Source organism: Zophobas morio, unplaced genomic scaffold, assembly GCF_036711695.1.
Source record: "Zophobas morio isolate AGI-343-1 ecotype UQ-CSIRO unplaced genomic scaffold, CSIRO_AGI_Zmor_V1 ptg000028l, whole genome shotgun sequence".
In the NCBI taxonomy this organism is placed as follows: Eukaryota; Metazoa; Arthropoda; class Insecta; order Coleoptera; family Tenebrionidae; genus Zophobas; species Zophobas morio.
Window position 1 is genome coordinate 1,683,766 of NW_026972133.1, and position 13,153 is coordinate 1,696,918.

At 34.0% G+C, this 13,153-nt stretch overlaps 1 protein-coding gene across 1 annotated transcript in view; it reads right to left on the bottom strand.

The window, feature by feature from the left end:
• LOC135136995 (uncharacterized) overlaps window positions 1-13,153 on the bottom strand; it is a 216,917-nt gene that overhangs the window by 14,496 nt on the left and 189,268 nt on the right. The window contains exon 7 of the mRNA XM_064066517.1: window positions 8,881-9,171. Within this exon, the coding sequence (XP_063922587.1) occupies window positions 8,881-9,171 (291 nt within the window). The remainder of the gene's footprint in view (window positions 1-8,880; window positions 9,172-13,153) is intronic.

Consider the following 13,153-nt stretch of genomic DNA (forward strand, 5'->3'; position numbering starts at 1 on the left):
ATGAGGACATTTCCCATGCTTGCTGGGACATTAACAACTGTTTTTTTTATAAACGGACTATTGAGAAAATCAAGTTAGATGTCTTTGGGATATCTAGCTTGTAGCAATTAAACTATTTTCCTAACTTAATTCCTTCCTCATCAGCATCATCTCCAGCAATATCGAACAAGAGTGTAGATAAAGGAAATATATCTCTCTATTATCAAAATGTTCGTGGTCTCAATTCCAAGCTGTTGCGGTTCTCCAATGCTGTAGCTGCCTGTGCCTATGATTTAATCGCACTTTCTGAGACATGGCTGCACAGTGGAGTTAATGACAGTGAAGTCTTTGACCAAAACTATGAAATCATTAGAAGGGACAGAGACTTGTTGCGTACCAACAAACAGACAGGTGGTGGTGTGCTTATTGCGATTAGATTGGGACTCCATTATACTGAAATTAATCTATCTAACACTCCTTTTAATAACCTTCACCTTATTGACATTGTCTGTGTTAAGGTATTGATTGCTTCTTTATCTATCACAATATTTGTCCTATATATTCCTCCTTCGTTGGCATTAGATTACTATCAATTAATCTTTGAAGCGTTTGCAACGTTAGAGCTGTTGGATGACTCCAATATTCTTATAATTGGTGACTTTAATATACCTGAATTTTTTTCATCTCTTAGTAATCCTCATTGTATAAAAAGTTTGGAATTGTGTAATTTTATGAAAATGTTTGAACTGAAACAGTTTAATACCATTTTAAATTGTGATAATCGGCTTCTTGACATCGTCTTATCCAATATGTGCTGTTCAGTATTAACTTCTGATGATCCATTTGTAGATGAAGATCCACGTCATCCTTCTCTCCATGTAGGTGTATTTGTGAATAACATATCATCAAGCAATTTTCTGAAAGCAGCGTCTAATGGAACCAGTTACAATTTTCGTAAGGCCAATTTTCTTAATCTATATGAGGATATTCTAAATACTGATTGGTCTCTCCTTAATAAATCCACTGATATTAACTCTGCCTGTTGCTTATTTTATGATCTAATATATAAACTGTTCGATAAACACATACCTATGTATAAAAAAAGGGAATATACCTACCCTGCATGGTTTTCACCTGAAATTATTCGGCAGGTTCGTTCAAAAAATCAGCTTAGAAGGAGATATTTAAAGTACGGAAATACAGCTGATGCGCTTGCATTCAGGGAATTGAGACGTAGCATTAAGCGAGAAATATCAATAGCTTATAATGCATTTATCAAGAATTCTGAAGACATGATTAACACAGATCCGTCAACTTTTTGGGGTTATATACGACGTAAAAGACGACACACCGGGATACCATCTTGTGTGACTCTTGGTGATACTGTTGTAACAGGAGCAAAAAATATTGCTAATGCGTTTGCACAATTTTATGAATCAACCTATATCCCTAGTTCTAGCTGTAACCTTAACAAAGTTAAATATGACAATACAAATGTGAACATAAATGTGTCTATCATAAGTGAAAATGAAGTGCTTGAAGCTATCAACAGAATTAAATCGAACAATGTTCAGGGTCCTGATGGTATACCAGCATTTATCATAAAAGATTGTGCTCGGGTTTTAATTAAACCGTTATCTGTTCTTTTTAATCTCTGTGTTAACTTAGGAACATTTCCAGATTGTTGGAAGCTTTCCAAAATCATTCCTGTTCATAAAGGCAAAATTCGAACTGCTGTTGAAAACTATCGACCTGTCTCAATTCTTAATAATTTTGCAAAAATCTTTGAATCTTTAATTTATAAACAACTGTATTTTCAAGTAGCCGCTTCAATTACAGAGCGTCAACATGGCTTTATGAGTGGCCGCTCTACAGTTACAAATCTTCTTTGTGTGACACAGTTTATCGCAGACTCTATCGATTGTGGACTACAGACCGATGTAATATATCTTGATTTTTCAAAGGCTTTTGACAAACTAGATCATGGTATATTAATTGATAAACTTTATGCTTTGGGCCTGAATATGCAATTAATTACCTTTTTTGGGTCGTACTTAGGTGACAGAAAACAATATGTCCATTGCTGTGGATATGATTCTGATGTCATTACTGTTTTATCGGGAGTACCACAAGGTTCTGTACTTGGTCCGCTTCTTTTTTTATTGTTCATCAATGATATCTCGAATGAATTAGATGTTGAATTTTCTTTATATGCAGATGACATCAAGATATACAATAGAGTAAGTTCAACTGATGACTGCCTTAAGTTACAACATAATTTGAATAGGATTGTGGTATGGTGCAATTTGAACAGGCTTTTGTTAAATCAAGATAAATGTTGTGTAATGTCATTTTCTTTAAAGCGATATAATATTCACTTTGAATATGTCCTTAATGGGGTAGTCTTAGCCAGGCCTCAGACCGTTTTGGATCTTGGGGTTGTTTTTGATAGTAGGCTCACATTTGCTTATCATATTAACAAAGTTGTGGCAGACTGCATGAAAACTTTGGGTTTCATCATAAGGAACTCTAGAGATTTTCAACACTGTGACACTATCATTCGACTTTTTAATTCATTAATTGGCAGCAAACTTTACTATGCTTGCATTATTTGGTGTCCTCATCATAACATTCATTTAATGCATCTGGAACGTGTCATACGAAGGTTTCTTAAATATTTGTTTTACCGAGAGAATGGTTTTTACCCACCTATTGGTTTTCCTCAATCTGAGCTTTTAAATCGCTTCACTTTCTCCAGTTTTATGGAAACTTGTAAAAAATTCTTTGTGTTGTTCCTAGTTAAAATGATAAATAACAGTGTTGACTGTCCTTTAATGCTAGCCAGATTATCATTTAATGCACGTCCTCGAAGTCTAGTATCTCGCCACTCTGAAATTTTCTACATAGCCTGCCCGAGAACTGATATCGCCAAATTCTCTCCTATGGCCACTATGTGTAGGATCGGTAATAGAACACATAATAAGATTGATCTTTTTTCAACATCACTGCGGGCTCTTAAATTCTTTAATTATTCCCAAATTTAGTAGGCTTTCACATTACTTCGTAAGTTAATTTACTATCTGAATTAACTGATCCTCCATGATTATTGATTGATTACACGTATATTTTGACCTACCTAATCTGAAAATCTGCATTGGGATTTGGAGTAGCTTTAAACTTTTCCTTTTTGGGATTCACAGTAATTTGTAGCTGCTGATTAGTTATTCTACTTCTTATCATTTGCTTTCGGTTATTTGTTGGTCTGTAATTGGGTAAATAACCTGTTGACCGACTATATATATAATAATAATAATAATAATAATAATAAGTACTAGCCCCGCCCACCCACCCTTATTTTCTTAGAGGATGTCATTTGCCAAAATCAGTCTCATCTTGATAAGTACTAGCCCCGCCCACCCACCCTTATTTTCTTAGAGGATATGTCATTTGCAAAAATCAGTCTCATATTTGCCAAAATAAGATTGATTTTGGCAGATGACCTACTCTTCTAAGAAAATAAGGGGTGGGTGGGCGGGGCTAGTATCTTTTCTTAGAAGAGTAGATTATTGGCCAAAATGAGTCTTTTAGTTAAAAAATCGAAAAATGACAAATCGTGAAAAGGAAAAATTTTAACTTTGATTTTTGATTTTTTTTATTATTAGCAAGTACTAGCCTCACCCACCCAGCCTTTATTTTTTTAGAAGAATAAGTTATCTGCCAAAATCAGTCTCATCCTGATAAGTATTAGCCCCGCCCACCCACCCTTATTTTCTTAGAGGATATGTCATTTGCCAAAATCAGTTTCATACTTGCCAAAATAAGATTGATTTTGGTAGATGACCTATTCTTCTAAGAAAATAAAGGGAGGGTGGGTGGGTGGAGCTAGCAGCTGCTAAGATAAGACTAATTTTGGCAAATGAGATACTCTCTAAGAAAAGAGAGGGTGGGTGGGCGGGGCTAGTACCTGCTAAGATAAGACTGATTTTGGCAAATGACGTATCCTGTGAGAAATTTAATTACATTATTATAAGGAAAAACACTAGAAGCTCAAAACACTTTCAAATTCTTTCCAAACAGGAACTTAAAGTTTGTTTTAAATTTTCAAAAAAAAAACTGGGTCCCAAAATTAACTCAAAAACAGGTCAGGTCAGGTCAGATCAGGTCAGGTAAGGTCATTTACAATTTTGGCAGTTTTCGGAGTTTTCCGATTTCTCAATTATTTGATTTTTAAAAATATCGAGAAAATAGATGTTTATTTTTTAAATTTTCGATTTTTAATTTTTTGTCACCCAGTTTTTGAAAGGGAGTAAAAAGTAATTTTAATCAGCGATTGCCGTGTTTACCGTAACTTTGAACATCTCAAAATTTTGTTTCTAATTTTCAATTTTTGGATTTTTCCATTTTTCAAAATTTCGGTTCGAATAAATTTATTCCTTTTAAAAAATCGAAAAATGACAAATCGTGAAAAGGAAAAATTTTAACTCGAGAACTTGAAAAATTAAAAATCTGAAAATTCCAAAATTGTTAAGTTAAAACTTGAAAAATCAAAAGATTGGAATTAAAAACTGCATAATTGTCAAACAAATTATCTAATGAAATATTCAAAAGTTGAAAAATGTAAAAACAAACAAAAAATTAAGACTGGAATATTGAATTCGATTTTATAAGATTTGTTTTTTTTTCAATTTTTCGATATTTCAGTTTTTGATTTTCCGATTAGACAGTTGTACAATTTTTCGATTTCTCATTTATTCAATTTTTCAATTAGTCATTTTTTTATTTTTAAGTTTTTTTTTATTTTTAGCAAGTATTAGCCCCACCCATCCAGCCTTTATTTTCTTAGAAGAGTAAGTCATCTGCCAAAATCAGTCTTATCTTGGCAAGCACTAGCCCCCCGCCCACCCACCCTTATTTTCTTAGAGGATATGTCATCTGTAAAAATCAGTCTCATACTTGCCAAGATAAGACTGATTTTGGCAGATGACCTACTCTTCTAAGACAATAAGGGGTGGGTGGGCGGGGCTAGTATCTTTTCTTAAAAGCGTAGATTATTGGCCAAAATGAGTCATTTAGTTAAAAAATCGAAAAATGACAAATCGTGAAAAGGAAAAATTTTATCTTGAGAACTTGAAAAAATTGAAAATCAAAAAATTCCAGAATTATAAAGCTAAAACTCGAAAAATCAAAAGATTGGAGTTAAAAACTGCAAAATTGTCAAACAAATTATCAAATGAAATATTCAAAAGTTGAAAAATCTAAAAACTAAAAAAAAAATAAAATGAAAACTGGAATTTTGAATTCAATTTTATAAGATTTGTTTTTTTTCAATTTTTCGATATTTCAGTTTTTCATTTTCCGATTAAACAGTTGTACAATTTTCCCTTTTCTCATTTATCCAATTTTTTAATTAGCCATTTTTTGATTTTTAAGTTTTTTTTATTTTTAGCAAGTACTAGCCCACCCACCCAGCCTTTATTTTCTTAGAAGAGTAAGTCATCTGCCAAAATCAGTCTTATCTTGGCAAGTACTAGCCTCCCGCCCACCCACCCTCTTTTTTGTTAGAGGATATGTGATTTGCCAAAATCAGCCTCATCTTGACAAGTACTAGCCTCGCCCACCCGCCCTTATTTTCTTAGAGGATATGTCATTTGCAAAAATCAGTCTCGTACTTGCCAAGATAAGATTGATTTTGGCAGATGGTCTGCACTTCCAAGAACATAAAGGGTGGGTGGGCGGGACTAGTAGCTGCCAAGATAAGACTAATTTTGGCAAATGAGATACTCTCTAAAAAAAGAGAGGGCGGGTGGGCGGGGCTAGTACCTGCCAAGATAAAACTGATTTTGGCAAATGACGTATCCTGTAAGAAATTTAATTAAATTATTATAAGAGAAAACACTAGAGACTCAAAACACTTTCAAATTCTTTCCAAACAGGAATGTTTTAAATTTTCAAAAAAAAAACTGGGTCCCAAAATTAACTCAAAAACAGGTCAGGTCAGGTCAGGTCAGGTCATTTACAATTTTGGCAGTTTTCCGATTTCTCAATTATTTGATTTTTAAAAATATCGAGAAAATAGATGTTACTTATTTTTTAAAATTTTCGATTTTTGATTGTCTGACACCGAGTTTTTGGACGGGAGTAAAAAGTAATTTTGATCAACGATTGCCATGTTTACCGTAATTTTAAAACATCTGAAAATTTTGTTTCTAATTTTCAGTTTTTGAATTTTTCGATTTTACAAAATTTCGGTTCGAATAAATTTGTTCTTTTAGTTAAAAAATCGAAAAATGACAAATCGTGAAACGGAAAAATTTTCACTTGAGAACCTGAAAAATTAAAAATCAAAAAATTTCAAAATTCTAAAGTTAAATCTTGAAAAATTAAAAGATTGGAATTAAAAACTGCAAAATTGTCAAACAAATTATCAAATGAAATATTCAAAAGATGAAAAATCTAAAAACTAAAAAAAGAATGAAAACTGGAATTTTGAATTCGATTTTGTGTGATTTGTTTTTTTTTTCAATTTTTCGATATTTCAGTTTTTGGTTTTCCGATTAAACAGTTGTACAATTTTCCGATTTCTCATTTATCCAATTTTTCAATTTGTCATTTTTTGATTTTTAAGTTTTTTTTATTGTTAGCAAGTCCAGCCTTTATTTTCTTAGAAGAATAAGTCATCTGCCAAAGTCAGTCTTATATTGGCAAGTACTAGTCCCCCGCCCACCCACCCTCTTTTTGGTTAGAGGACATGTCATTTGCCAAAATCAGTCTTATCCTGACAAGTACTAGCCCCGCCCACCCACCCTTATTTTCTTAGAGGATATGTCATCTGCAAAAATCAGTCTCATACTTGCCAAGATAAGATTGATTTTGGCAGATGACCTACTTTCTAAGACAACAAGGGGTGGGTGGGCGGGGCTAGTATCTTTTCTTAGAAGAGTAGATTATTGGCCAAAATGAATCTTAGTTAAAAAATCGAAAAATGACAAATCGTGAAAAGGAAAAATTTTAACTTGAGAACTTGAAAAATTTAAAATCAAAAAATTCCAAAATTGTCGACCAAATTATTATCAAATGAAACATTCAAAACTTGAAAAATCTAAAAACTTAAAAAAAATGAAAACTGGAATTTTGAATTCGATTTTGTGTGATTTGTTTTTTTTTCAATTTTTCGATATTTCAGTTTTTGGTTTTCCGATTAAACAGTTGTACAATTTTCCGATTTCTCATTTATCCAATTTTTCAATTTGTCATTTTTTGATTTTTAAGTTTTTTTTATTTTTAGCAAGTCCAGCCTTTATTTTCTTAGAAGAATAAGTCATCTGCCAAAATCAGTCTTATCCTGACAAGTACACCCACCCTTATTTTCTTAGAGGATATGTCATCTGCAAAATCAGTCTCATACTTGCCAAGATAAGATTGATTTTGGCAGATGACCTACTCTTCTAAGACAACAAGGGGTGGGTGGGCGGGGCTAGTATCTTTTCTTAGAAGAGTAGATTATTATTGGCCAAAATTAATCTTAGTTAAAAAATCGAAAAATGACAAATCGTGAAAAGAAAAATTTTAACTTGAGAACTTGAAAAATTAAAAATCAAAAAATTCCAAAATTGTCGAACAAATTATTATGAAATGAAACATTTAAAACTTAAAAAATCTAAAAACTAAAAAAAATGAGAACTGGAATTTTGAATTCGATTTTGTATGATTCGTTTTTTTTTTTCAATTTTTGCGATATTTCAGTTTTTGATTTTCCGATTAAACAGTTGTACAATTTTCCGATTTCTCATTTATCCAATTTTTCAATTTGTTATTTTTTGATTTTTTAGTTTTTTTATTTTTAGCAAGTACTAGCCTCACCCACCCAGCCTTTATTTTCTTAGAAGAATAAGTCATCTGCCAAAATCAGTCTTATCATGACAAGTACTAGCCCCGCCCACCCACCCTTATTTTCTTAGAGGATATGTCATTTGCCAAAATCAGTCTCATCTTGACAAATACTAGCCCCGCCCACCCACCCTTATTTTCTTAGAGGATATGTCATCTGCGAAAATCAGTCTCATACTTGCCAAGATAAGATTGATTTTGGCAGATGACCTACTCTTCTAAGAAAATAAAGGGTGGGTGGGCGGGGCTAATAGCTGCTAAGATAAGACTGATTTTGGCAAATGACGTATCCTGTAAGAAATAACACTAACTTCAAGATTGTTTTAAATAAAAAAAAAATTGGGTCCCAAAATTAACTCAAAAACAGGTCAGGTCATAATTTTCCAAAAATAGAGCACCAAAGTCTCCCAAAATAATACACCAAAACACTGTGGTACTCAAGTCTTTTTCAGATTCATAAAAAGTAAAACACTAAAAGTTCTAAAGGTTTTTTCAAGTTCATCCAACAAGAAAACACCAGATTCCTTTAAATTTATCCGAAAATAGAGCACCAGTTATAGGAATGGAATAGTTAGTGTTTTTTTTTCAAAACCCTGAATCTAATTTGAAGCTCTGCGATCGCCTCAAACCAAATTCCCCAAAACCGCCCCACTTGTCGTCATATATTTCTCCTGGATCGCCAGAAGCGATTCAAGTTACTCACCATAATAAACACGCTAATGATACTGCTAAGCACCCCTTCCTCCCACTACAAAAACTGCCCCAAGCACCTCCAACAAAGACAACACTCATTAAGCAAACCGCTCCCGCCGCCCCCGACTTTCTTCCAAATTCCCCTTCTCGCAAAAACCCAACTACCAGCCGTAAGAACCCTCGTCTCCTAGACGCAAACACATTATTGTACACAGTCTCCGTTTAATTAACGGCGACGACGACCCCCCGGCCCGCAAAAAAGCCAACGGGCTTAATTTAACTGGGGGAAAGAGCGCGGGACGAGCGAGACGTTCTGTATACCATTTCCGGCGTGATATGTTGGTGGATTTCCATGTCGCCGGCCAGGAATTTGCACTCGCCGTTGCGGTCCAACACGACCGTGCACTGGCCCGTGTTGCGGTCCTCCAGCACCTTCACCCGCTCCAGGTTATCCTGCGGGATGAAATTTTTCAGAATGTTCCCTTGGGGGTCGTTCCCGATCACCGATATAAACACGTGGCGGCAGCCTAATTTCGAAAGTGACTCGCAGATGTTTCGAGCCACGCCGCCGCCAGTCATCAGGGATTTGCCGAAGTGGATGCGCCCGTCCAGCTGGAACAACAACAAATAATTAAAAAAATGTACGCGTTGATTAAAACGAAGCTAAGTTTGTTTGTGTCTGACAAGACCATAAAAACTCCGACACTTTATTTCATCTCATTATGAAAACTTTCGACTTCTCGAGTAAATATCCTGTCACCCCTCGCCACTCTATTATCCTCCCTTTAATTGGAATTCCTCCGGCAAAGACACCGAAATTTATCGATTCATCCCGCGACATAATTTTATTTTAATTGTATCACTCACCGTTTTGCGTCGACATATCCAGAAACTGCGTCGCAATTAATCGAACAGGCCTAAGACACCCTCTCAATTTGCGCTATATTGAGGTCTAATTTCGTAGAGATATGCTAAATGATTACCGAGGATTTCGCTTGTGTAGATACAGCTCAAACCGTCAAAGACGGCAGTGATTTACGCGGCCAATTAGTTAAAATGGATTGGAACGGTGGCAAAATAAACAAGCGGCTCTTGGAAGCCTTCTCCTGCTTTTATTAAGACTGACAGACTCGGGGCTCGGATTTCGGGCCTTTGAAGTCGCACCAAAGCGAATTTTAAATGCATTGTGATAACGATTCTGTTTCACGTTACGAATTGACGGGGAGGTATTATTGATGCGGGGTTCGAGGAATCGTGACGCTACTTTATAAAGACAGCAAGGCAAACAGTGGCTGTTTTGAATGGAGCGAACAGAACGAGCCGAAACAGAGTTAACAATAAACGTCGGAACGTCTCAGAAAGTCTAGAAATAATGTTAACAAACTCGAACATGACTATGTATTAACGACTCGCTGAGGTGAGAGTGCGAAGTCTGAACGATACATTTCCTACTATAACTTTAATTTTCGTGGGTTATTTTTGATAAAAAATTTTGAATTTTGGTGTGCAGTGAGTAGTGAGTGCATTTGAGTTTTATGGGAAGTTTGGTGGAGCTGGCTCATGTGGTTACCGAGATTTTCTGCTTTCATTAATTACCGATTATTGGCTGATAGATAAACTCGTTTTATCAGTAAGTTTTTTCGTTCCTTTCTTTTTGATGTCAATTAAATTCTAACTACCAATTACCTATTGTTTCCCAATTGTTCTTTTCCGTGGTCTACCCTTGTTTGTCAAGTTTGTCAGCCACCATAAACGACCCTATAGGTGTGAAGATAAGTGTCCCTGTCAGTTCGTTACTCTGCTGTTATTATAGTTTTTCTATTTTTTTTACGTAAATCATTTTTTCTACCTCACTATGGTTAATTATTATTGTAATATATGCAATTCCGCAATTACGCCTTCTACCCCATCGATTAGATGTGCTAAGTGTAAAAAGTACTGCCATTCCAAATGTACTGGTTTAGACATTAATTCCCTTGCTTCTTGTCCAGAATGGACCTGTCATAGTTGTTTTACATCTTTACCTGTACCTGACGGCTCGTTAACTTTTTCGTCAATTGAGAGATTGATTGAGCAACAGTTTATTAAACTAAAAGTTGATCTAACACATGAATTATCACAAATTATCAATGATAAATTTCAGCAAATTAATGACAGAGTCTTACTCATTGAAAACAGTGTACACTCTTTACAATCTGATGTTAAAACACTTCAAGACTCTTTAAAAAAAACAGAAGTTTCTCTCAATGTTAAGAACACCAATGCTGAAGTACTTACTATGGAAGATGTTATTAGTGAGGTTAATGAGCTTAAACGTAAAGAAAAAAGCCTTGTTGTATTTAATCTAAATGAATCAGAATCTGAAACTGATGATTTCAATAAAATTCATGACATTTTTAGGCATTTGAGTCTTGATATAAGTGATCATATTTTGGAAGTATATAGATTAGGTAAAAATAAAGTTGAACATAGAAATAGACCCTTAAAAGTTACAATGAACTCTTCAGGAGATGTTGCTATGATTTTGAGTAAAGTTAAAAACTTAAAAAATTTTCCTGGCAATAATAAAATATTCATCAGTAAGGACTTAACCGTTCGTCAGCTTTCTGTTAAAAAAAAGATCATGGCTGAATATAAGGATAGAAAAGCAAAAGGTGAAAGTATTTTCTTGAACTATAGTAATGGTGTACCTAAAATTGTAAATACAAAAAACTAACATCAGATCAACAGTTAGAATTAAGTTATGTTAAATTCTATTACCAAAATGTTCGTGGTTTAAAAACAAAGACTTCTGTATTTTATAAAAATGTTCTTGCATGTGATGATTTTGATGTAATCTTGCTTACTGAAACCTGGGCTGCTGATGATCTGTTGAGTTCTGAATTATTTCCATCTGCATATGATGTTTTCAGATTTGATCGTTGTAATGGTATTGGTGGTGGAGTTATTATAGCTGTTAAATCTGAATTTAATTGTAGTTCAATTAAATTTGATAATGACAATCTGCTTCGTGAATATAAAATTGATTTTGTAATTTTAAAGCTGCAATTGAATTTTAAATCCATCTCTGTTGGCGTTGTTTATGTTCCACCATCGACGCCATCTTTTGTATATGACCATTTTCTTCATAAGTTGGAAATGGCTGAGTTGTTTGATGACAGTTTTCTTTTTGCTGGTGATTTTAATGTGCGTTGTATTGACGATGTAACTTGTTCAAAAGCCAGAAGTCTTAATAATTTTATAAACTCTGTTAATGCTATCCAAATTAATGGTGTAAAAAATATTAATAATAGGTCATTAGATTTAGTTCTCTGTTCACAAAATATCTCCGCTAAGTTAAATCGCTCTGATATTGCATTGGTTCAAGAAGATGTTCATCATCCGGCCATTGTGTTTGATATTAGTTATCACACTTACATCCATGTGAATTTTAAGAATGCTGCATCACGGACATATAATTTTAAGGCGGCTGATTTCAATAAATTGTATAATCTTATTCTAAATACGAACTGGGAACCAGTATTGATACATGATGAGGTTAATATGGCTTGTGAAACATTCTATAATTTACTCTTTTCCCATTTAGACTGTACCGTTCCGTTATATTTTCCGAAAAAATCCTCGTTTCCTGTATGGGTGTCATCTAAGACTAAGCGATTAATCAGAATTAAAAAACATTACTTGAAAATGTCACGTAGGCATAGAGTTGATATTTTTGTTGGAAAATTTAAATACTATAGAAAATTAGTTAAAACTATTCTAAATAATGATTATGATACATACATTGCATCCATATCTCATTGCATTGAAGAAGATCCTGGCAAATTGTGGTCATTTATTCATAAACTTAAGGGGCAAACACGCATTCCAGGTTGTATGATAGGTGTAAATAATGAATTGCTTAATACTCCTGCTGATATTAATAATGGTTTTGCGACACAATTTGAATCTGTGTATCAGAATGACTTGGGGAACAACTGCGAATTTGACAAATACTGTGTAAATGACACCTGCATTATAAAAAACTTTGACGAGTATGAAATTCTAGAGGCTGTCGGTCGTCTAAAAGACAGTTGTGTTATGGGACCTGACTCAATACCAGCGTTTTTAGTTAGGGACTGTAGAAATGTTCTTTGTCAACCATTATTACATATTTATAATTTAATAATTCGTCACGAAGTTTTTCCCGATTGTTGGAAACAATCACGTATTACGCCGGTTTTTAAATCTGGAAATAAAAATGAGATAAAAAATTATCGACCGATATCTCTCATTTGCAATTTTGCCAAAGTCTTCGAAATTTTAATTTACAAATCAATCTATCCTCATGTTAGTCATCAGTTGTCGCCAAAACAACATGGTTTTCTCAAAGGAAAGTCAACTGTTACAAATCTTTGTTCCTTTACTACCTTTGTTTCGTGTGTGTTGGAAAATAGAATGCAAGTTGACGCAGTTTATTGTGATTTTTCTAAAGCTTTTGACATGGTTCAACATTCGTTACTTTTGCAAAAGTTGCATCACTTTGGATTATCTGATGCTATAATACAAATTCTTCGTAGTTATCTGACAGGTCGTGTGAATTATGTGGAATATC